General features: G+C 37.4%; 1 protein-coding gene across 1 annotated transcript in view; it reads left to right on the top strand.

The window, feature by feature from the left end:
- The window catches only part of KHDRBS2 (KH RNA binding domain containing, signal transduction associated 2), a 617,615-nt gene that overhangs the window by 501,164 nt on the left and 89,456 nt on the right, over positions 1 to 26,995 (top strand). The window contains exon 7 of the mRNA XM_070360912.1: positions 26,837 to 26,916. Within this exon, the coding sequence (XP_070217013.1) occupies positions 26,837 to 26,916 (80 nt within the window). The remainder of the gene's footprint in view (positions 1 to 26,836; positions 26,917 to 26,995) is intronic.

Below are 26,995 nucleotides of genomic sequence, written 5' to 3' on the forward strand. Positions count from 1 at the left end.
CTGTGGAATTTTTGACATCAGATAGTATGTCTAAATCACCACTATAACTCCAGAGTTTGTAGGCTTTTAATATTATTCCTTGCAAGGATGCTTTTAGGTGTTCAGTCCCTCTCTGGAAGGGGGTGTTGGGAATGACCTCAATTCTCATGTTTCTTAATAAATATTGTTTCCATAGACAACAAGGATGCCTGTAAAAGAATTGTATCTTTATGTCTGCAAACAATTGACAAATTGTTTTGTTCTCAGTTCCCATTGTACAGAACAACTAAAGAATGAGAAGAAGGAGTAGGAAGTGGGGAAGCACGATTCAGTCCATAATCCATAAAAATATATTTAAAATCTGTGAAAAACAAGTCAAGATGTAAATCAGCAGTGTTGTAGTCAAAAAAGCTCAAGGAAAGAAACCTAATTTCCCTTCTTTTACCCTTATATATTTTTTTAGATAATTGCCTTAAATCTTTATGTCTGCTCTTTGTCAGAATGTGGAAAGCCATAATTTTCTGTCTCTGCCTTTTCTCTCTCTCTCTCTCTCTCTCACACACACACACACACACACACACACTTCATCTTACCATCTGTTCCTCATTCTTCCATCATTTCAAGATAGGGGAGCATAAAGACATGAATTTAACTCTCCTTACCTCTTCCATGACCCATCCAAGCCTCAGTTGATGAGAAAGATCTTCCAATGAATAAATGAGAAAAAGGAGTTTCTGAAGCTCATAGCTAAAAACTGTACCTAGGGAAATGTATAAAGTGAAAAGAAGTGAAAGTCACTCTGTCGTGTCCAACTCTTTGTGACCCCATGAACTATATAGTTCATGGAATTCTCCAGGCCAGAATACTGGAGTGGGTAGCCTTTCCCTTTTCCAGGGTATCTTCCCAACCCAAGGATCAAACCCAGGTGTCCCACATTGCAGGTAGATTCTTTACCAGCTGAGCCACAAGGGAAAAGTATAAAATTATAGATTAAGTACTGGAGAAAAGACACCTTAAACAAAATTAGAAAAATGACAGTGTTAGTCATTCAGTCGCATGTGACTCTTTGTGACTCCATGGACTGTAGCCCTCCAGGCTCCTCTGTCCATGGGATTCTCCAGGCAAGAATACTGGAGTGGGTTGCCATTCCCATCTCCACAAAATTAGAAGCATTTTCTAAATAGTGTTTTTGCAATTCTTTGTCCATATTTGTCGATATTTGGAACTAGACTTGTGATGAAAAAAATATAACTTCTAATGAATATATTGAACAGGCAACAACTCTTAGTCATAGCATGAAAATAAAACTAGTGTAATTTGAAAGTATTATCTTTGCAATATTGAAGTTCTGTGTTTTGCCTTACCAGCTATACTGATACATGATAAATATGAGCAAAATAGGTAAAGTCTTTAGTTTTCAATTTTCTCATCTTAGAATGAGTAAAATGCTGCTACTAATTTATTGGTTAGGATGATTGTCTATTTTCTATTTTTTCATGACAAACCTAGTAGCTCAAACCAATATCTATTTCTTATCTCATTTCTGTAAGTCAGAAGCCTGGGTGTGCTCAACTGTCTTTTGTTCCAAGTATCATAAGTCTAAAACAATGGTGTCAATCAGTCTCTGATATCATTTGGAGCTCAGAGTCCTCTTTCAAGCTCATGTGTCATGGAAGAATTCAGTTTCTCAGTTGAGTAAAGTCTGAGACTCTTGAATCCTTGCTTCTTGTCATATAGGAGTCACTCTCAGATCCTGAAGGCCACCCACTTCCTTGCCATGAGGCTCCACAAAGCCAGCAATGGCACAGTGAATCTTTCTTGTACTTTGGATCTCTCCAAATTTCTCTCTCTGTGATCAGATTTAAAGGGCTCATATGATTAGTTCAGGCTCACCCAAATAATACTCTTAAGGTCAGCTGACTTGAAGCCTTTATTATAGCTGTTAAACCCCTTCATGGAAATACCTAGATTAGTATTTGAATATTGGGAGAAGCTGTATGTACACCAGTTGCCAGAAATCAGAGACCAGCTTAAAATTCTACCCACTACAAGAACCAAATGGAATCTGGTATGCAAGGCTATAAAGCCATTTAGCAAACTTCTTGGAATATAAGAGCACTCATCATCAACACCACTGATGTCATCACAGTCATCACCAACACAGGAGGGGGAGCAGTGACACCCTACATCAAATTTTGGCTGAAATGCAGCTAAAGTGAATGAGGCCAAACAGCTGCTCATTGATGTTCTTTCTTTATCAGATATAATGTCTCTGAATTATCACTTTAAGTTAAGAAATATGAAGGCAGATTATAATTCCACTGGACATTGCTTCAAATAATAATCATGAATAGTCAACATAAATGCCATCACCTTCTCTAGAAAGTTCTACTGACATTTCCTTCTTTTTTCTATCCCAGCTTAATTAAAGAATATTTGTACTCTTTTGGGGCCATCTACTTTTATATTTTATTCTTCAAGTAGCATTTAGATTCTTTATGGATAAAAAATAATGCCTATTATGACCAACCTAGATAGCATATTCAAAAGCAGAGACATTACTTTGCCAACAAAGGTCCATCTAGTCAAGGCTATGGTTTTTCCAGTGGTCATGTATGGATGTGAGAGTTGGACTGTGAAGAAAGCTGAGTGCCAAAGAATTGATGCTTTTGAACTGTGGTGTTGGAGAAGACTCTTGAGAGTCCCTTGGACTGCAAGGAGAGTCAACCAGTCCATTCTAAAGGAGATCAGTCCTGGGTGTTCTTTGGAAGGACTGATGCTAAAGCTGAAACTCCAGTACTTTGGCCACCTCATGCGAAGAGTTGACTCATTGGAAAAGGCTCTGATGCTGGGAGGGATTGAGGGCAGGAGGAGAAGGGGACAACAGAGGATGAAATGGCTGGATGGCATCACTGACTCAATGGACATGAGTTTGAGTGAACTCTGAGAGTTGGTGATGGACAGGGAGGCCTGGCGTGCTGCAATTCATGGGGTCTCAAAGAGTCAGACACGACTGAGTGACTGAACTGAACTGATCATCCTCAAGAAATGTCCTGGCATAACAAATAAGATGTGAAATTATTAAATTATTAAATAGATACATTCCTGTAGACAAATACTCAACACAAATGAAATCAGCACATGCACCCAGGACGTCCTCACAGGCAGCTGGACGTCCTATGGAAACACAGAATCTTGGAGCTCTTGATATTTAAATATCCTTGAAAACAGTGTGCATCAGAAAGCAGAGCCATAGTCACAGATGTTTAGAATTAGGAGTGCTGTCCAAAGCGGTGTGCTGTTCATCTGAATAGGACTTGAATCACAAAAATATGAACTTAATTTCATAATCATTCTCTTGTAAACAATTTATGCTAAGATTAGTCAGGGATCAAGAACTGTCTCCTACCTCAAAGGATAAAAAACTTAGAGACACTAGGACAAGTCCAACCAGCATAAGTAGAAATGCAAACTTGAGCTAAAGATGCTAAAATGCCATTTTGCAGTGATTCGTGTAGGTATATTATAAAGGAAATCTTATTAGAAATGTGTTATTTACAGGCATACATGTAACTTAGCTACACATATGTTTTGATTAATACACATAGCTTACTACTTTATAACTTCCATGTGCAATAATCAATACTCATAAATAATATTTCATGAAACTATTGAGCCACAATGGAGTCATAAAGTGTTGAAAGTATGAGATGGAATAGAGGGATGAATTAAATTAAGATTACATACTAAAACCATCTTTACTGCCCATCCAGCTATTTTTTCCTTCTACACTTTATATTAGTACATTCCATGCATGAATGGAGAAATAGAGGCATACTATTATTGATGAATATTTTGAATTCATATGTCAAGAGATTTATTTGAGAAGCTAACTCAGTTCAGTTCAGTCACTCAGTTGTGTCCAACTCTTTGAGACCCCATGGACTGTAGCACGCCAGGCTGCCCTGTGCATCACCAACTCCCGGAGCTTGCTCAAACTCATGTCCATCGAGTCGGTGATGCCATCCAACCATCTAATGCCTGTCGTCCCCTTCTTCTCCTGCCTTCAATCTCTCCCAGCATTAGGGTCTTTTCCAGTGAGTCAGCTCTTCACATCAGGTGGCCAAAGTATTGGAGATCCAGCTGCAGCATTAGTTCTTCCAATTAATATTCAGGACAATTTCCCTTAGGACTGACTGGTTTGATCTCCTTGCAATCCAAGGGACTCTCAAGAGTCTTCTCCAACACCACACTTAAAAAGCATCAATTCTTCGCTGTTCAGCTTTCTTTATAGTCCAATTCTCACATCCATACATGACTACTGGGAAAACCATAGCTTTGAATATATGAACGTTTCCTGGAAAATTAATGTCTCTGCCTTTTAATATGTTGTCAAGGTTGGTCATAGCTTTTCTTCCAAGGATGCCATCATCTTCGTCTTTTGAATGTTGGGTTTTAAGCCAGCTTTTTCACTTTCCTCTTTCACTATCCTCAAGAGGCTGTTTAGCTCCTCTTCATTTTGAGCCTTAATGTAGTATCATCTGTGTATCTGAAGTTATTGATATTTCTCCCGGCAATCTTGATTCCAGCTTGTGCTTCATCCAGTACAGCATTCCACTGATGTACTCTGCATATAAGTGAAATAAGCAGGGTAACAATATACAGCCATGACATACTCTTTACCCAATTTGGAACCAGTCCATTGTTCCATGTCCAGGAGGGGACTAATGGAAAGATAATCAATCAAAAATGGTTTTGTGATTATGTGCTTTAAAAAATGTTTGATTTCATTTTAGAAATTATAAGTCATTACTTTGTTTCACTAAGGTGTCGTAATGATAGTAATCCCTCTTGGTTATTTTATTTAATGTATAAATTGTGAACAAAATCACAAACTGAAAAAGTCTTAGTAAGCTTAGAAATCAGGAACTTTTTTTTTTTCTAAGATTAGAGCAGTAAGAATCTGCAAGGAAAAGCCATCAAGATGCTCAAAATGATAAAAAGAAAGAAAAAAAAAGAACACTTCTATAGCTTTTATTGTGCCTCCTCATATCTCTGATCATTTATTTAATAATTTAGTCATATATATTTATATTATAATAATGCCTTGGAAAAGGTACTTTGGAAACAAAATACTACAGTGTAAAAATTACTGCACCACAATTTATAATTGATGCTGCAAAGCCTTGAAAGAATATCAAGCCTCACAGTAGATATTTAACTACCTATCGAGTTCTCTGAGCAAACTAACCATAATTAATCATTCTTTTCTAATAATGTCACATAACTAAAGAAGTTTCACTGGTACAAATTATAACCTCATATATTCTCTGCATAGTCAATAAAGCAGAAACAGATGTTTTTCTGGAACTCTCTTGCTTTTCCTATGATCCAACGGATGTTGGCAATTTGATTTCTGGTTCCTCTGCCTTTTCTAAAACCAGCTTGAACATCAGGAAGTTCATGGTTCATATATTGCTGAAGCCTGGCTTGGAGAATTTTGAGCATTACTTTACTAGCATGTGAGATGAGTGCAATTGTGCAGTAGTTTGAGTATTCTTTGGCATTGCCTTTCTTTGGGATTGGAATGAAAACTGACCTTCTCCAGTCCTGTGACCACTGCTGAGTTTTCCAAATTTGCTGGCATATTGAGTGCAGCACTTTCACAGCATTATCTTTCAGGATTTGGAATAGTTCAATTGGAATTCCATCACCTCCACTAGCTTTGTTCATAGTGATGCTTTCTAAGGCCCACTTGACTTCACATTCCAGGATGTCTGGCTCTAGGTCAGTGATCACACCATTGTGATTATCTGGGTCATGAAGATCTTTTTTGTACAGTTCTTCTGTGTATTCTTGCCATCTCAATATCTTCTGCTTCTGTTAGATCCCTACCATTTCTGTCCTTTATCGAGCTCATCTTTGCATGAAATGTTCCTTTGGTATCTCTGATTTTCTTGAAGAAATCCCTAGTTTTTCCCATTCTGTTGTTTTCCTCTATTTCTTTGCATTGATCACTGAAGAAGGCTTTCTTATCTCTTCTTGCTATTCTTTGGAATTCTGCATTCAGATGTTTTTATCTTTCCTTTTCTCCTTTGCTTTTCGCTTCTCTTCTTTTCACAGCTATTTGTAAGGCCTCCCCAGACAGCCATTTTGCTTTTTTGCATTTCTTTTCTATGGGAATGGTTTTGATCCCTGTCTCCTGTACATTGTCACGAACCTCATTCCATAGTTCATCAGGCACTCTATCTATCAGATCCAGGCCCTTAAATCTATTTCTCACTTCCACTGTATAATCATAAGGGATTTGAATAGGTCATACCTGAATGGTCTACTGGTTTTCCCTACTTTCTTCAATTTAAGTCTGAATTTGGCAATAAGGAGTTCATGATCTGAGCCACAGTCAGCTCCTCTTCTTGTTTTTGCTGACTGTATAGAGCTTCCCCATCTTTGGCTGCAAAGAATATAATCAATCTTATTTCAGTGTTGACCATCTGGTGATGTCCATGTGTAGTCTTCTCTTGTGTTGTTGGAAGAGGGTGTTTGCTATGACCAGTGCATTTTCTTGGCAAAACTCTATTAGTCTTTGCCCTGCTTCATTCCATTTTCCAAGGCCAAATTTGCCTGTTACTCCAGGTGTTTCTTTCTCTTTTTTTTTTTTTTTTTTTTTTAAAGGGGTTAACATTTATTTATTTTTTTTCTAATTTTATTTTATTTTTAAACTTTACATAATTGTATTAGTTTTGCCAAATATCAAAATGAATCCATCACAGGTATACATCCAGGTGTTTCTTGACTTCCTACTTTTGCATTCCAGTCCCCTATAATGAAAAGGACATCTTTTTGGGGTGTTAGTTCTAAAAGGTCTTGTAGGTCTTCATAGAACCGTTCAACTTCAGCTTCTTCAGCATTACTGGTTGGGGCATAGACTTGGATTATTGTGATATTGAATGGTTTGCCTTGGAAACGAACAGAGATCATTCTGTCGTTTTTGAGATTGCATGCAAGTACTACATTTTGGACTGTTTTGTTGACCATGATGGCCACTCCATTTCTTCTGAGGGATTCCTGCCCACAGTAATAGATGTAATGGTCATCTGAGTTAAATTCACCCATTCCAGTCCATTTCAGTTCACTGATTCCTAGAATGTCGACATTCACTCTTGCCATATCTTGTTTGACCACTTCCTATTTGCCTTGATTCATGGACCTGACATTCCAGGTTCCTATGCAATATTGCTCTTTACAGCATCGGACCTTGCTTCTATCACCAGTCCCGTCCACAGCTGGGTATTGTTTTTGCTTTGCCTCCATCCCTTCATTCTTTCTGGAGTTATTTCTCCACTGATCTCCAGTAGCATATTGGGCACCTACTGACCTGGGGAGTTTCTCTTTCAGTATCCTATCATTTTGCCTTTTCATACTGTTCATGGGGTTCTCAAGGCAAGAATACTAAAGTGGTTTGCCATTCCCTTCTCCAGTGGACCACATCCTGTCAAATCTTTCCACCATGACCCACCCATCTTGGGTTGCCCCACGGGCATGGCTTAGTTTCATTGTCCTAGTGTGATTAGATTGACTAGTTTTCTGTGAGTATGGTTTCAGTGTGTTTGCCCTGATGCTCTCTTGCAACACCTACCATCTTACATGGGTTTCTCTTACCTTGGGCATGGGGTATCTCTTCACGGCTGCTCCAGCAAAGTGCAGCCATTGCTCCTTACCTTGGACAAGGGGTATCTCCTCACTGCCGCCCTTCCTGACCTTCAATGTGGGGTAGCTCCTCTAGGCCCTCCTGCGCCCGCACAGCCATGGCTCCTTGGACGTGGGGTTGGTCCTCCCGGCCACCGCCCCTGGCCTTGGTCGTGCAGTTGCTCCTCCTTGCTGCCACCCTTGGCCTCAGGCTTAGGGGCATAGGGTAGCTCCTCTGGCCCCTGTCCCTGACCCTAACCTCTAAGATTAAGAGCAAGACAAGTCCAATCTCAAAGGTTTATTCAACATAGCGTTAGAAATACTAGACACAATAATTAGAAAAGGGAATAAAATGTATCTAAATTATATAGAAAGTATTAAAACTCTCACTTTGCAGTTGATAGGATAATATACATAAAAAATCAGTAGATAAATAAAGAAAACGTATAGCTATATAATGAAATATTACTCAACCATAAAAAGGAATGAAATTTTGTCATTTGCAAAAACATGGATGGACATAGAGGATATTACACTAACTGAAATAAGTCAAATGGAGAAAGACAAATACTGTATGATTTTGGTGTGTAAAAAATCAAAAATCTATTAGAACTCATTAAAAACTTCAGTATACTTATAGAATACAAAACTAAAATACAGAAATCTGTTGGATTTCTATACATCAAAACTGAGAAAACAGAAAGAGAAATTAAGTAAACAATCCCACTTACAATAAAATCAAAAAGAACAAGATACCTAAAAATAAGATTATAAGATATTGATGAAAGAAACTGACGATGACACAAACAGTTGGAAAGATAATCTATGTTCATGGATTGCAAGAATTAATATTGTTAAAATGATCACACTCCCGAAGGCAATCTGTAGATACAAGGCTGCTGCTACTGCTGCTAAGTCACTTCAGTCGTGTCCGACTCTGTGTGACCCCATAGACAGCAGCCCACCAGGCTCCCCCGTCCCTGGGATTCTCAAGGCAAGAACACTAGAGTCTGTTGCCATTTCCTTATCCAATGCATGAAAGTGAAAAGTGAAAGAGAAGTCGCTCAGTCCTGTCTGACTCTTAGCGACCCCATGGACTGCAGTCTACCAGGCTCCTCCATCCATGGGATTTTCCAGGCAAGAGTCCTTGAATGGGTTTCCATTGCCTTCTCTGATAGATTCAGTGCAATCCCCATCAAGTTACAATGGCTTGTTTATCTAGAACATAAAATATTAAAATTTGTACAGACACACAAAAGACTGAATAGTCAAAGCAATCTTGAGAAAGAAGAACAAAGCTGGACTTACCATAGTCCTAGACTTTAGTCTATACTACAAGCTAAAGTAATCCACGAAGGATGAAACTGGAACAAAGAGGCAATTAGATTAATGGAACAGAACTGGGCACCCAGAAATGTATCCACACTTATTTGGGCAATTAACCTAAAACAAAGGAGGCAATAATATACTGTCAGTAAAAGAGCACCTCTTCAATAAATGGTGTTGGGAAAACTAGACAACTACATACAAAATAATGAAACTAGACTACTCTCTCACACCATTCACAAAAATACATTAAAAATGTATTAAAGACTTAAAAGTAAGACTTGAAACCATAAAACCTCCAGTAGTAAACAAAAGCAGTAAACTCTTTAGTTTTAGTATATTTATTTTGAGTGTATCCTCATACAATGGAAGTAAAAGCAAAAGTAAACAAGTGAGACCACATCAAACTAAAAAGCTTTTGCAAAATTAAGGAAACTTTCAGGAAAATGAAAAGGTCACGTACTGAATGGCAGAGTATATTTTAAATTGATATATCTGATAAGGGGTTAATATTCAAAATATGCAAAGAACTGATATAAATTTAAAAAGAAAATATAATAAATGACCTGATTAAAATATAGGCAGAAGTTCTGAAAATACTTTTTTCCTCAAAGAAGATATACAGATGGCCAATCGCACATGAAAAGACCCTTGCCATCTTTAATCATCAGAAAAATTCAAATCAAAAGAAAAGTGAGATATCTCACACCTGTCAGAATGGCAATTATCAAAAATATATAAAATTACAAGTGTTAGTGAGGATATGGAGAAAAATTGAATCCTCATAATCTGTTGGTGGGAATGTACATCAGTGCAGCCACTATGGAAAACAATGTAAAGATTACTCAAAATATATATATTTTTTAATCTACCATTTTATCCAACAATTCCACTCTTGTGTGTTTATCTAAAGAAAAGAAAACTAATTTTCAAAAACAAAAAAACAAACAAAAAAATAGACTTGTATGTTCAGTGTAGCCTTATTTGTAATTATCAAGATACAGAAGCAATCTAATTGCCCATGCATGCTAAGTCACTTCAGTTGTGTTAAACTTTTGGCAACTCTATAGACTGTAGCCCAATAGGCTCCTCTATCCATGGGATTCTCCAGGCAAGAATTCTGGAGTGGGTCACGATGTCCTCCTCTAGGGGATCTTTCTGACCTAGGGATCAAACCCGTGTCTCTTACATCCCCTGCATTGGTAGGCAGGTTCTTTACCACCAATGCCACCTGGGAAGCCATCTAAGTGCCCATCAGTAGATAAATAGATAAATAATATGTATAGATATATAATATAATATTAGTCGTGAAAACGGAATGAAATTTTGCCACTTGCAAATACATGGATGGACCTAGAGGATATTATCCAGACTGTTATAAATCAGAGAAAAACAAATACTGCCTAATTTCACTTACACGTGGAATCTAAAAAACAAAACAAATGAACAAACATAAGTGAAACAGAGTTATAGACACAGAGAAGCAACAGGTGTGGGATGGGAGAATGAAAAAACAATAGGTGAAGGAGATTTCAGAGATACCAACTTCCAGTTGCAAAACAAGTGACTCCTGGGCATGGAATACAGAGTTAATAACTTCGTAGTAACTTTGTATGGTGACATATCATAACTTGACTTACTGTGATGAACATTTTGAAATGTAGAGAAATATTGTCTATGTGACATATCAGGAAATAACATTGTGTTCTAGGTTAATTATATTTCCAAAACAAATAAACAAACTCATAGAAGTGATCAGATTTGTGACTACCAGAAGCAACAGGTGGCTGAGGGTGAATTGGAGGAAAGTAGTCACAAAGTATAAGCTTCCAGTTATAAGATAAATACTTAATATGTAACATACAATTTAATACACATAATTTACACTGTTACATGTTATATATGAGAGTTACTAAGAGACTAAATACAAAGAGTTCTCCTTACAAGGAAAGACTTTTTTATATTTATTTAATCTTGTATCCATAATTGATGATGATCACTAGACTTTTTTTATTTAATGATGTATATGTCAAATTATCATGCTGCACACCTTAAACAGAACTGTATGTTGATTACATCTCAATAACACTGGAAGGAAAACAGTGCCAAGGACACTCAAGAACACCTGCAACTTGTCTCAGTACTGGACTTCTACCTCCCTCTAGTGATAGCTTTTAGCAGCTAACCATATACAGATAAGCACAGCTTTAGTTTGCAGCACCAACCATAATCTTTTGAAAAGAAATTTTGCAACGTTGCAGTTTTATTTTTTTGTCTTTATAAACTCCTGCCTTTTCTCTGCCAATAAAGTTAGCTTTGCTTGATTTAGCATATTCTTTGATTTTGCTTTTCTCTAGCAGTGTCAGTATTATGAATTACTTTAATTTTGAAAATATTTTACAAATTCCTCCAATAAAATTTGTGTTGTTTTGTCATAAAAATGTTTATTGAGCAAATAATGTGTTATATTTCATGACCTTAATCATGATAAAGACTTTTTTAAACTTAATTTTTAACTGAAAGATAATTGCTTTGCAGAATTTGTCATTTTCTGTCAGATATCAATAAGAATCAGCAATAGGTACACCCATGTCCCCTCCTCCTGAACCTGCCTCCCATTTCCCTCTCCTTCCCATCCTTCTAGACTGCCACAGAGCCTCTGCTGTTTTAGTTCCCTGAGTCATACATCAATTCCCATTGGCTATTTTATATATGCTATTGTAAATATCAATGTTACTGTACCAATACATCTCACCCTCTCCCTCCTCCCATCCCCCTGTGTCCATATATCTGTTCTCTATGTCTGTTTCTCTATTGCTGTCCTAAAAATAAATGCATCAGTATTTGGATTTCATACATATATGCATCAATATACAATACTTTTCTTTCTCTTTCTGACTTACTTCACTCTGTATAATAGGTGCTAGACACCTAAAAAAGAAACAAAGATACATAAAGCAAAAATCAGATGAAATACAAGGGAAAAGAAAAAGATACAAAATCATAGTGAGACATATTAACATTTAGTATTCTTGAGAATATTTTATAAACTGCAGAAAAATAGAATAGGAGCATCTTGAATGATGTCATTAATAATTTAGATGTAATAAATTTATATTTATATTAATATATATTAATATTTTATCTTACACAAATATATTTAAAATTTTGTATCTCATACATACTTCAGCTGTCCATTCAGTTCAGTTCAGTCACTCAGTCATGTCAGAGTCTTTATGACTGCATGGACTGCAGCACACCAGGCTTCCCTGTCCCGGAGCTTACTCAAACTCATGTCCATTGAGTTGGTGATGCCATCCAACCATCTCATCCTCGGTCATCCCCTTCTCCTCCTGCCTTCAATCTTTCCCAGCATCAGGGTCTTTTCAAATGAGTCATTTCTTGACATCGGGTGGCCAAAGTACTGGGGTTTCAGCTTCAGCATCAATCCTTCCAATGAATATTCAGGACTGATTTCCTTTAGGATGGACTGGTTGGATCTCCTTGCTGTCCAAGGGACTCTCAAGAGTCTTCTTCAACACCACAGTTCAAAAGCATCAATTCTTCCGGGCTCAGCTTTCTTTTTAGTCCAACTCTCACATCCATACATGACTACTGGAAAAACTATAGCTTTGACTAGATGGATCTTTGTTAGCAAAGTAATGTCTCTGCCTTTTAATATGCTGTCTAGGTTGATCATAACTTTTCTTCCAAGGAGCAAGCATCTTTTAATTTTATGGCTGCAGTCACCATCTGCAGTTTTGGAGCCCCCAAAAATAAAGTCTGTCACTGTTTCCATTGTTTCCCCATCTATTTGCCATGAAGTGATGGGACAAGATGCCATAGTCTTAGTTATCTGAATATGGAGTTTTAAGCCAACTTTTTTTCTCTCCTCTTTTACTTTCATCAAGAGCCTCTTTAGTTCTTCTTCAGTTTCTGCCATAAGGGTGGTGTTATCTGCATATCTGAGGTTATTTATATTTCTCCTGACAATCTTGATTCCAGCTTGTGCTCCATCCAGTCCAGCATTTCTCATGATGTACTCTGAATATAAGTTAAATAAGCAGCGTGACAATATACAGCCTTGATGTGCTCCTTTCCCGATTTGGAACCAGTCTGTTGTCCCATGTCCATTTCTGACTGTTACATCCTGACCTGCATACAGATTTCTCAGGAGGCAGTTCAGGTGGCCTGGTATTCCCATCTCTTTGAGAATTTTCCACAGTTTGTTCTGATCCACACACTCCACATAGTCAAAGGACTCTTGAGAGTCCCTTCTATTGCAAGGAAATCCAACCAGTTCATCCTAAAGGAATTGAGTCCTGAATATTCGTTGGAAGGACTGATGTTGAAGCTGAAACTCCAATACCTTGGCCACATGATGCGAAGAGCTGACTCATTTGAAAAGATCCTGATGCTGGGAAAGACTGAAGGTGGGAGGAGACAGGAAAGACTGAAGGTGGGAGGAGACAGGGACGACAGAGGATGAGATGGTTGGATGGCATCACCGACTCAATGGACATGAGTTTGAGTAAACTCTGGGAGTTGGTGATCGACAGGGAGGCCTGACATGCTGCAGTCCATGAGGTCACAAAGAGTTGGACAGCACTGGGCGACTGAACTGAACTGAACACAGTCAAAGGCTATGGCATAGACAATAAAGAAGAAGCAGATGTTTTTCTGAAACTCTCTTGCTTTTATTTAATTTGAATGTCTTGCAGATATTGAGTGGCCCTTTTGAAAGCATATCTATATTAGTGATTTACCTTAGAACACCACCAGCATGATCAATATTTTTCCTGTCCTAAGAAAATCACAGAAACATTTACATCAGTTGTTACAAAACAAAAACATATTAAGTATAAGTATCTTTCTTGTGCAAACATACAAGTAATTATAGATGACTGCTCTATGTGCTTTAGGAAATTGTGGGCTGCCAGGAAAGATCTCTATCTATTCTGTGGATTTTTTGTGTTAAGACTTTTAAAGAGTGTAAATGTAAATAAGGGAAAAAATGTAATAGTCATCCAAAGGCCAAATGATAAAGCTATTCTTCATAAATAGAGATAAAGCTACTTTCTACTCATCATTTGTAATATTTGCCTATTAGTAGTGATTGATATGAGTCAACATGTATCTACACTGGGTGAAAATAGTCTTCTTTGTGTTAATTTAACAACTCAGTGCATATTTATTTAATAAATACTGTATTGCTGATCCTGTTCACAGCAACAATTGTCTCACTCTTCACAGTGTCCACACTGTTCGTTTAACCCAGGGTAGGCAAGGCTTGAGGGCTGGGAGGAGACTAGCGAAGCCATAGGAACTACAAGCACATTTATTCTCTCCTGGCTGGCACAGTGGCCATAACATTATTCACTCCTGGTTGATGCAGTAGCTGTAGCACTAGACACGCTATATTCTCTACTCTCATGGATGACCCAACTGTGATGCAGCAGTAAATGCCACCACTTTCTAGGTGAGCTGATATATCCCTACAGCCCAAAGTAGTTCGTGACCAAGTGAGTACCTCCTGATGAGCATGTGCAGTGCTATAAATGATCTCAGCTGTTACATAGTCATTATTTGCCAATGTGGGACAAGAGAGCCTGGACACACCATTTTGGTTAATTTGCTCTCTCCCTGCAAATACTCTGTGGAAGACACTATGATAAACACCACAAGGCAACAAAAAAGTGATTAACTTGCTTTTCAGGAACTTAAATTCTGAAAAGAGAAAATTATAGAAAAATAAATATGGTATATGTTTAGATATCCACAGTAGCAGTGAGAAGAAAACAATGGGCTATGAAAATTCAGAGGGTAGAGAGTTACTAATGCTCAGTGATAAGGAATCTGCTTGCACTGAAGAAGATATAGGAGATGTGGGTTTGATCCTTGGGTGGGGAAGATCATTGGAGGGGGGCACAAAAACCCTCTTATTCTAACCCTCATATTCTAGCCTGGAGAATCCTATGGAGAGAGAAGACTGACAGGCTACAGTCCATAGCATCACAAAGAATCTTATATAACTGAAGAGACTTAGCATGCATGGAGGGTTACCATATGCTTGGTAAGAGTAGGAAAATCTCTTGAAATTATGTAATTTCAATGGCCTTTTGAAGTCAGTAGCATTTTAATAGATGGGAATACGACAAGGGAAGGGAATTCAGGAGACTGGAGGCCCCAAAGACATGCATCTGCCCCTCCATAGCTATTCTAGCCATTTGCTGTAGGACACGCACATACATACAAAGAAACAAGATGAAACAAAACTTGCTTGCCTCCGGTGGGATGCTTGAGCTCTTGAGTCATGAGCAGGACATAAAGATGACTGAAGCTAAATTTTTACAAGCTTGGCAGAGGAACAATAGCTCAGGTGCTGGAAAAAAAGACACCTGTGGCAAATATCATTCATCTCCCAGGTACAGCCCCAGGTGGATACCAGGATAAAAAGCTGGGACCAGGCACTGCCCATTGCTGCACTGAGAAATTCTAACTGTGATGTTAACTCTTAATCTACCAGAGGAGAGATGAGGATAAGATGTTAATACAAGGAAATCTTCTCTCCACACCCTAATAGTTATGAGTGTTCATGTGTATATTTTATAGAATGGTTGGAAGATGAACTTATAGAAGTCTCACTTTAGTAAAACAAAAAGAGTAAGAGGTTTCACATAGGATACAAAGATAAAAATTAATGCACCAATCCAGAAGATCCAGCATTTCACTAGTAGGAGCTCAAGAAATTGAAAACAAAAACGAAGCACTTCCCAGAACTGGAGAGCATAAGCTTCCAGATGGAAAGAGCTTATTAAGTACCCTGCACAAGGAGTGAAAGGAAGTGAACATATGAACACAGAATTGGAAAATTTCAGAACATTAGAGAAAAGTTGTAAAAAGCATCTAGAAAGGGGGGAAAAATGAAATGAGACAAAACGAAACTAGGTAACATACAAGAGCAAGAATTCCCAACATCATATGTATATAATGATAGAATACATTGAATCAAAGAATGGGAAATTTTGAATGAAAATAATTTTCAGCTTAAACGATTTTTTTTAAAATCATGAGACATGGCATGCAGGATATTCCCCAACCAGAAATTCAACCCATATTCCATGCATTAGGAGCACGAAGTCTTAGCCACTGGACCTCCAGGAAAGTCCCAGCCTTCTCCCAGTGTAAGATTTACTCTCAGCCAAAACTCCCAGTATAAGTTTAATACTCAGCCAATCAGTCAAATGTAAATCTAGAATTTTAAATTTTGTAAATGTTCAACACAATATCACATATGTAGTATTCTTTCAAAAATATCCAGTTGGAATATAATTATGAGACTAATCAGGCAAATTAAGAATATTGGACAGTCTGAAAAACAACTTATCCGGACTACTCAAAAATTAATGCTACAGAAAATAATAAATGGCTGGAGACTATGATAGTTCCAAAAAAACTAAACAGATTTGGTGACTAAATACTATTCATGAATTTTCATTGGATTTTGATCTTTAAAAAATACTTGTAAAAGGTTGCTTCCATGTTCTAGCTATTGTAAATAGTGCTGCAGTGAGCAATGGGATACCTGTGTCTTTCAATTTTGGTTTCCTCAGGGTATATGCCTAGGAGTGGGATTATTTACAATATCTAGAACATGGAAGCAGCCTAGATGTCCATCGACAGGTGAATGGATAAAGAAGGTGTGGTACATATACACAATAGAATACTACTCAGCCATATAAAGGAACACATTTGAGTCAGTTCTGATGAGGTGGATGAACCTAGAACCTATTATACAGAGTGAGGTGAGTCATAAAGACAGATAAATATTGTATTTTAATGCACATATATGGAATTTAGAAAAATGGTACTGAAGAATCTATTTACAGGGCAACAATGGAGAAACCGATATAGAGAATAGACTTATGGACATGGGGAGAGGGGAGGAGAGGATGAGATGTATGAAAAGAGTAACATATTACCATATGTAAAATAGATAACCAAGGAGAATTTGCTGTATGGCTCAGAAAACTCAAACAAGGACTCTGTATCAACCTAGAGGGGTGTGTTGTGGAGGGAGATGGGAGGAAGTTTCAAAAGGGAGGAGATATATGTATATCTATGGCTGATTCATGTTGAGGGTTGACAGAAAGCACCAAAATTATGTAAAGCAATTATCCTTCCAAAAAAAAAAAAAACCTGTAAAAGAAAGCCCTGTTTTTGACAATAACAGAATTTTAACTACACACAGTAAATGGTATCACAGTAAATGGTATTATTAAATTATTGTGAGCAATTTTGAGGGAGCAATAGTACTATATCTATGTAGGGTAATATACTCAGGAGCTGGAAGCTGAGATGTTTAATGATGAAATGTCATATTCTTGGAGTAGACTTGTGAATGGTTTAGCATATATATATTGAGATAATACAGATGGGACAAAATTGACGTATCTAGATGAAGAGTAGATGAGTTCATTGTACTATTATTTAACTTTTCTGTATAATTAAAGTTTTCATGCCAAGAAAAGTAAAATAAAAAAGCTAGGTATGGAGGGAATATAAAACTAAAAAGGAGAGAAAGAGAGATAAAATATAGATATTTCTCTCCTATATACCTCTTATCAAAGTTTACTGAAAGCCATGTTTCAGGAAGAAATGAGAACAAGCAGAAGATGGAATGTGGTAAAATGGAACTCCACATGAACTGCAGGGGTGGGGGAGGTTTGGGAAAAATACTCTGCCTTCAGGCCTAGGAGTTCAACAGTCTAGACCAGTGCAATAATCTGGTCCTGAAGGAGGTGATCTCCATGGAGAACAAAAGGATATGAGAGATTATCTGATACTTGGGAATATGTGGAAATAGTATTGCTATATTAGTGTAACTATTGGAACAATTGAAGTAAAACAATTCTAAACATATAGAAAAATAAGAAAACAATAAAGTTAATGAGCAATGATTAACTTTAGAAGAAACAAGAAGATATGAAAATAAGGTAGAAATATTATAAACTCTTTGTCTCATTTGAGAATAATAATTAGTTATTACTCAGTAACAAGCAAAATTTAATGAAAAGTTATGATGCAACTATATTAGGAAGACATGTTTGGTGGAGTCTATAATAAAGTTCTAAAGAACTATTGTAAAGAATGAATGGCCAGTCAAGAGAAAGATGACTAACATTCGTAAATCAAGCAGCATAAATTTAAACATATTATTTAACACAAAAATAAATAAAATCACATTTATGGATGTGAGAATTGGACTATAAGGAAAACTGAATGCCAAAGAATTGATGCTTTTGAACTGTGGGGCTGGAGAAAAAAATCCTTTGGCCCTTGTGAGTCCCTTGGACTGCAAGGAGATCCAGCCAGTCCATCCTAAAAGAGACCAGTCCTGGGTGTTTATTGGAAGGACTGATGCTGAGGCTGAAACTCCAATACTTTGGCCACCTCATGCGAAGAGTTGACTCATTGGAAAAGACCCTGATGCTGGGAGGGGCTGGGGACAGGAGGAGAAGGGATCGACAGAGGATGAGTTGTCTGGATGGCATCACCAATTCGATGCACATGAGTTTGAGTGAACTATGGGAGTTGGTGATGCACAGGGAGGTGTGGCGTGCTGTGATTCATGGGGTCGAAAAAAGTTGGACACAAGTGAGCTACCAAACTGAACTGAACTGAAATACTAAAATACTACTAAAACAATAGGTGAAAAAGCTATATGAGAACTGGAAGTTGGAGAAGGAGAAGAAAAGTAGCTGTTGCGTTTTGGGGAAAAGAAAATCCTTTGGCCCTATTTTAAAACAATCTGTATGCAATATTATATACAGACACTATTTTTTTTTTTTAATTCAATAGAAACAATTAGGAACTTGAAAGATCAAACTGAGGAACTGGTCCATACTTCAGAGCATAAATAAGATGAAATCAAAACCATTAACAGAAAAATACAAGAAAAGTACAAGAAAATAGAAATAATTGAGATCAGACTCAGAAAAAACCCAAACTATCATTATATATGAGTAAATCAAATGGGGGAGTAATAAAGAAGTAATGTTTTTAAGATATTCTTTGTTGATGAAAAATAGTAGCTCTCAGATTCAGTTCAGGTCGGTTGCTCAATTGTGTCCGACTCTTTGCAACCCCATGAACCGCAGCACGCCAGGCCTCCCTGTCCATCACCAACTCTCGGAGTTTAATAAAACTCATGTCCATTGAGTCGATGATGCCATCCAACCATCTCATCCTCTGTCATCGCCTTCTCCTTCCGCCTTCAGTCTTTCCCAGCTTTAAGTTTTTTTCAAGTAAGTCAGTTCTTCACATTAGGTGGCCAAAGTATTAGAGATTCAGCTTCAGCATCAGTCTTTCCAATGAATATTCAGGACTGATTTCCTTTAGGATGGACTGGTTGGATCCCCTTGCAGTCCAAGGGACTCTCAAGAGTCTTATCAAACATCACAGTTCAAAAACATCAATTCTTTGGTGCTCAGCTTTCTTTATAGTCCAACTTTTACATCCATATATGACTACTGGGAAAACTATAGCTTTGACTAGATGGACCTTTGTTGGCAAAGTAATGCCTCTGCTTTTTAATATGGTGTCTAGGTTGTCATAACTTTTCTTCCAAGGAGCAAGTGTCTTTTAATTTCATGGATGCAGTTACCATCTGCAGTGATTTTGGAGCCCAAATAAATAAAGTCTATCACTGCTTCCACTGTTTCCCCACCTTTTTGCCATAAAGTGATGGGACCAGATGCCATGATCTTCGTTTTCTGAATGTTGAGCTTTAAGCCAACTTTTTCACATCCTCTTTCACTTTCATCAAGAGGCTCTTTAGTTCTTCTTCACTTTCTACCACAAGTGTAGTGTCATCTGCATATCTGAGGTTATTGATATTTCTTTGGGAAATCTTGACTCCACCTTTTTTCATGATGTACTCTGCATATCAGTTAAATAAACAGGGTGACAGTATACAGCTTTGACATACTCCTTTCCTATTTGGAACCAGTCTTTTGTCCCACGTCAAGTTCTAACCATTTCTTCCTGACCTGCGTGTAGATTCCTCAGGAGGCAGGTGAGGTGGTTTGGTATTCCCATCTCTTGAAGAGTCCACAGTCTGTTATGACCCACATAGTCAAAGGCTTTGGCATAGTCAATAAAGCAGAAATAGATGTTTTTCTGGAACTCTCTTGCTTTTTAGATGATCCAGCGGATGTTGGCAATTTGATCTCTGGTTCCTCTGACTTTTCTTTTTTTTTAATGTAAATTTATTTATTTTAATTGGAGGCTAATTACTTTACAATATTGTATTGGTTTTGCCATACATTAATATGAATCCACCATGGGTATACACATATTCCTCATCCTGAACCCCCTCCCACCTCCCTCCCCGTACCATCCCTCTGGGTCATCCCAGTGCACCAGCCCCAAGCATCCTGTATCCTGCATCAAACCTGGACTGGCGATTCATTTCTTATCTGATATTATGCATGTTTCAATGCCATTCTTCCAAATCATCCCACCCTCTCCCTCTCCCACAGAGTCCAAAAGACTGTTCTATACATCTGTGTCTCTTTGCTGTCTCGCATGCAGCATTATTGTTACCATCTTTCTAAATTCCATATATATGCATTAGTATACTGTATTGGTGTTTTTCTTTCTGGCTTACTTCACTCTGTATAATCAGTTCCAGTTTCATCCACCTCATTAGAACTGATTCAAATGTATTCTTTTTAATGGCTGCGTAATATTCCATTGTGTATATGTACCACAGCTTTCTTATCCATTCATCTGTTGATGGACATCTAGGTTGCTTCCATGTCCTGGCTATTATAAATGGTGCTACAATGAACATTGGGGTACCTGTGTCTCTTTCTTTTTTTTTTTCTAATTTTATTTTATTTTTAAACTTTACATAATCGTATTAGTTTTGCCAAATATCAAAATGAATCTGCCACAGGTATACATGTGTTCGGAGAGGGTGTGGAGAAAAGGGAACCCTCTTACACTGTTGGTGGGGATGCAAACTAGTACAGCCACTATGGAGAACAGTGTGGAGATTCCTAAAAAAACTGGAAATAGAACTGCCTTATGATCCAGCAATCCCACTGCTGGGCATACACACTGAGGAAACCAGAAGGGAAAGAGACACGTGTACCCCAATGTTCATCGCAGCACTGTTTATAATAGCCAAGACATGGAAACAACCTGTGTCTCTTTCAATTCTGGTTTCCTCGGTGTGTATGCTCAGTAGTGGGATTGCTGGGTCGTAAGAGGGTTCTATTTCCAGTTTTTTAAGGACTCTCCACACTGTTCTCCATAGTGGCTGAACTAGTTTGCATTCCCACCAACAGTGCAAGAGGGTTCCCTTTTCTCCACACCCTCTCCAGCATTTACTGCTTGTAGACTTTTGGATCGCAGCCATTCTGACTGGCATGAAATGGTACCTCATCGTGTTTTTGATTTGCATTTCTCTGATAATGAGTGATGTTGAGCATCTTTTCATGTGTTTGTTCGCTATCTGTATGTCTTCTTTGGATAAATGTCTGTTTAGTTCTTTGGCCCATTTTTTGATTGGGTCCTTTATTTTTCTGGAATTGAGCTGCAGAAGTTGCTTGTATATTTTTGAGATTAGTTGTTTGTCAGTTGCTTCATTTGCTATTATTTTCTCCCATTCTGAAGGCTGTCTTTTCACCTTGCTTAGAGTTTTCTTTGTTGTGCAGAAGCTTTTAGTTTTAATTAGGTCCAATTTATTTATTTTTTATTTTATTTCCAGTGTTCTGGGAGGTGAGTCATAGAGGATCCTGCTGTGATTTATGTCAGATAGTGTTTTGCCTATGTTCTCCTCTAGGAGTTTTATAGTTTCTGGTCTTACATTTAGATCTTTAATCCATTTTGAGTTTATCTTTTTGTATGGTGTTAGAAAGTGTTCTAGTTTATTCTTTTACAAGTGGCTGACCAGGTTTCCCAGCACCACTTGTTAAAGAGATTGTCTTTTCTCCATTGTATATTCTTGCCTCCTTTGTCAAAGATAAGGTGTCCATAAATGTGTGGATTTATCTCTGGGCTTTCTATTTTCTTCCATTGATCTATACTTCTGTCTTTGTGCCCGTACCATACTGTCTTGATGACTGTGGCTTTGTAGTACAGCCTGAATTCAGGCAGGTTGATTCCTCCAGTTCCATTCTTCTTTCTCAAGATAGCTTTGGCTATTCGAGGTTTTTTTTTTGTTTGTTTGTTTGTTTGTTTGTTTGTTTTAATACAGATTGTGAAATTATTTGTCTAGCTCTGTGAAAAATACTGTTGGTAGCTTAATAGGGATTGCATTGTATCTATAGATTGCTTTGAGTAGTATACTCATTTTCAATATATAGATTCTTCTGATCCATGAACATGGTATATTTCTCCATCTATTAGTGTCCTTTTTGATTTCTTTCAGCAGTGTTTTATAGTTTTCTATATATATAGGTCTTTAGTTTCCTTAGGTAGATAGATTCCTAAATATTTTATTCTTTTCATTGTAATTGGTGAATGGAATTGTTTCCTTAATTTATCTTTCTATTTTCTCATTATTAGAGTATAGGAATGCAAGGGTTTTCTGTGTGTTGATTTTATATCCTGCAACTTTTCTATATTCATTGATTAGCTCTAGTAATTTTCCGGTGGAGTCTTTAGGGTTTTCTATGTAGAGGATCATCTTATCTGCAAACAGTGAGAGTTTTACTTCTTTTTCAACTTGGATTCCCTTTATTTCTTTTTCTGCTCTGATTGCTGGGGCCAAAACTTCCAAAACTATATTGAATACTAGTGGTGAGAGTGGGCACCCTTGTCTTGTTTCTGACTTTATGGGAAATGCTTTCAATTTTTCACCATTGAAGATAATGCTTGCTGTTGGTTTATCACATATAGCTTTTACTATGTTGGGGTATGTACCTTCTATTCCTGCTTTCTGGAGAGCTTTTATCATAAATGGATGTTGAATTTTGTCAAAGGCTTTCTCTGCATCTATTGAGATAGACATATGGCTTTTATTTTTAAATTTGTTAATGTGTTATATTACATTGATTGATTTGTGGATATTGAAGAATCCTTGCATCTCTGGAATAAAGCCCCCTTGGTCATGGTGTATGATCTTTTTAATGTGTTGTTGGATTCTATTACTAGAATTTTGTTAAGGATTTTTGCATCTATGTTCATCAGTGATATAGGCCTGTAGTTTTCTTTTTTTGTGGGATCTTTGTCAGGTTTTGGTGTTAGGGTGATGGTGGCCTCATAGAATAAGTTTGAAAGTTTACCTTCCTCTGTAATTTTCTAGAAGAGTTTGAGTAGGATAGGTGTTAGCTCTTCTCTAAATTTTTGGTAGAATTCAGCTGTGAAGCTGTCTGGACCTGGGCTTTTTTTTTTTTTTTTTTTTTGCTGGAAGATCTCTGATTACAGTTTCAATTTCTGTGCTTATGATGGGTCTGTTAAGATTTTCTATCTCTTCCAGGTTCAGTTTTGGAAAGTTGTACTTTTCTAAGAATTTGTCCATTTATTCCAAGTTGTGCATTTTATTGGCATATATTCTAAAACAAGCTTGAACATCTGGAAGTTCATGGCTCACGCATTGCTGAATCCTGGCTTAGAATTTTAAGCATTCCTTTACTAGCATGTGAGATGAGTGCAATTGTGCAGTAATTTGAGCATTCTTTGGCATTGCATTTCTTTGCGATTGGAATGAAAACTGACCTTTTCCTGTCCTGTGGCCACTGCTGAGTTTTCCAAATTTGCTGGCATATTGAGTGTAGCACTTTCACAGCGTCGTCTTTTAGGATTTGAAATAGCTCAACTGGAATTCCATCACCTCCACCAGCTTTGTTTGTAGTGATGCTTCCTAAGCCCCACTTGACTTCACACTCCAGGATGTCTAGCTCTAGGAGAGTGATCACACCATTGTGATTATCTGGGTCTTAAGATCTTTTTTGTACAGTTCTTCTGTGTATTCTTGCCACTTCTTCTTAATATCTTCTGCTTCTGTTAGGTCCCTACCATTTCTGTCCTTTATCAAGCCCATCTTTGTATGAAATGTTCCCTTGCTATCTCTAATTTCTTGAATAGATCTCTAGTCTTTACCATTCTGTTGTTTTCCTCTATTTCTTTTCATTGATCACTGAGGAATGCTTTCTTATTTCTCCTTGCTATTCTTTGGAACTCTGCATTCAAATGGGTATATCTTTTCTTTTCTCCTTTGCCATTTGCTTCTCTTCCTTTCATAGTTATCTGTAAGGCCTCCTCAGACAACCATTTTGCCTTTTTTCACTTCTTTTTCTTGGGGATGATCTCCTGTACAATGTCACAAACCTCCATCCATAGTTATTCAGGTACCCTGTCTATCAGATCTAATCCCTTGAATCTATTTGTCACTTCCACTGTATAATCATAAGGGATTTGATTTAGGTCATACATGGTCTAGTGGTTTTCCCTACTTTCTTCAATTTAAGTCTGAATTTGGCAATAATAAGTTCATGATCTGAGCCACAGTCAGCTCCCAGTTTTGTTTTTGCTGACTGTATAGAGTTTCTCCATCTTTGGCTGCAAAGAATATAATCAATCTGATTTGGTTTTGGCCATCTGGTGATCCATGTGTAGAATCTTCTCTTGTGTTTTTGGAACAGGGTGTTTGCTATGACCAGTGTTCCCTTGGCAAAACTCTATTAGCCTTTGCCCTGCCTTTTCTGTACTTGATTGCCAAATTTGCCTGTTACTCCAGTTATTTTTTTTACTTTCTTATTTTGTATTCCAGTCCCCTATCAAGTAGAAGACATCTTTTTTTGGTGTTAGTTCTAGAAGATCCTGTAAGTCTTCATAGAATTGTTTAACTTCAGCTTCTTCAGCATTGCTGGTTGGGGCATAGGCTTGGATTATCATTATATTGAATGGTTTGCCTTGGAAACGAACAAAGATCATTCTGTCATTTTTGAGGTTGCACCCAAGTACTGCATTTCAGACTCTTATTGACTATGATGGCTACTCCATTTCTTTTAAGGGATTCTTGCCCACAGTAGTAGATATAATGGTCATCTGAGTTAAATTCACCCATTCCAGTCAATTTTAGTTCACTGATCCCTAAAATGTCTATGTTCACTCTTGCCATCTCTTGTTTGACCACTTCCAATTTGACTTGATTCATGGACCTAACATTCCAGGTTCCTATGCAATATTGCTCTTTACACCATCGGACTCTACTTCCATCACCAGTCATGTCCACAACTTGGTGTTGGTTTTGCTTTGGCTCTGTCTCTTCATTCTTCCTTGAGCTAGGTCTCAACTGATCTCCAGTAGCATATTGGGCACCTACCGACCTGGAGAGTTCATCTTTCAGTGTCCTATCATTTTGTCTTTTCTTCCTATTCATGGGGTTCTCAAGGCAAGAATACTGAAGTAGTTTGCCATTCCCTTCTCCAGTGGACCACGTTTTGCCAGACCTCTCCACCATGACCTGTCCATCTTGGGTGGCCCTACACATCATGGCTCATAGTTTCAGTGAGTTAGACAAGGCTGTGGTCCATGTGATCAGATTGGTTAACTTTCTGTGATTGTGATTTTCAATCTACTGCCCTCTGATGGAGAAGGATAAGAAGCTTATGGAAGCTTCCTGATGGGATAGACTGGCTAAAGGGGAAGCTAGGTCTTGATTAAACTTGTTTTCAGATTAAATTAACTCAGAAATCTTAGTCAAAATTAATGTGGAAAAATACACATATTTTGGTTTAAATTTATGAACACAATAAGGAGAGATTTGCAAGCCTCCAGACTGAAATGGAGTTATAAAATTGATAGGGTGGGATGGATGTACATTCTAAAGAAAGTATTGCACCAACAAAGATACAGAGCAGAAAAAATAAAGGTTTTCTTACAAGTTCAGAGTAATCGAGATGGATAGCAAGAGTTTAAAATAAAGTCAATGACCACAAAAGAAAACAAAACTAAATCACTAAAAGAACAACGTACAACTGGAATATATACTTTGTATACATTATACATTCTTTCCTTTCTCCTTTCATTTTTTTTAACAATAATTACTATACCTTTTTTACTAAAAGTTTAAGAATCCAGATTTCAGATTCAGTCTAATTATTATTATTATGGGAAGAAACAAATTCCAGTAGCATTGTAACAAATAGATTTTTGTCACCATTAGGTTATCATAACTATTCATATTCTCTCATCAGATCAGATCAGATCAGCCGCTCAGTTGTGTCCAACTCTTTGCGACCCCATGAATCGCAGCACGCCAGGCCTCCCTGTCCATCACCAATTCCCAGAGTTCACTCAGACTCATGTCCATTGAGTCAGTGATGCCATCCAGCCATCTCATCCTCTGTTGTCCCCTTTTCCTCTTGCCCCCAATCCCTCCCAGCATCAGAGTCTTTTCCAATGAGTCATCTCTTCGCATGAGGTGGCCAAAGTACTGGAGTTTCAGCTTTAGCATCATTCCTTCCAAAGAAATCCCAGGGCTGATCTTCAGAATGGACTGGTTGGATCTCCTTGCAGTCCAAGGGACTCTCTCATAGTATTTAACAAAATATTATGATTTTTAAAATTTGTCTTGAACAAAATTCTAAATAAATCCTTGAATAGGCATTGCTGCTTCAATGATATGTTGAGTTTGATTATTATATATTAAAATTTGGACCATGAAATATTGCTCGACATTGCATACAAATTGTTTACCTAGTAAAATATGATGTAAAGTGATTAAACAAACATAAAAACTAAGTTAAGATCTCATTAATGAAAAACAGATTAATCAGTTACTCAAGCTGTTTGCTAATATATCTTTTTACCATTTTTGCCTCAGGGTTATGATGGCTATGGGGGTGAATATGATGATGAAATCTATGAGACTTATGACAATAGCTATCCCATCCAAGCACAAAGGTAAGGTATACTTTGTCTAAAGCATCCTTCTTGGGATGATTTTTTATCATGCTATTTTGTTTCTTGTATCTGAATATTA

Source organism: Bos mutus, chromosome 23 (genome assembly GCF_027580195.1).
Source record: "Bos mutus isolate GX-2022 chromosome 23, NWIPB_WYAK_1.1, whole genome shotgun sequence".
In the NCBI taxonomy this organism is placed as follows: domain Eukaryota; kingdom Metazoa; phylum Chordata; class Mammalia; order Artiodactyla; family Bovidae; genus Bos; species Bos mutus.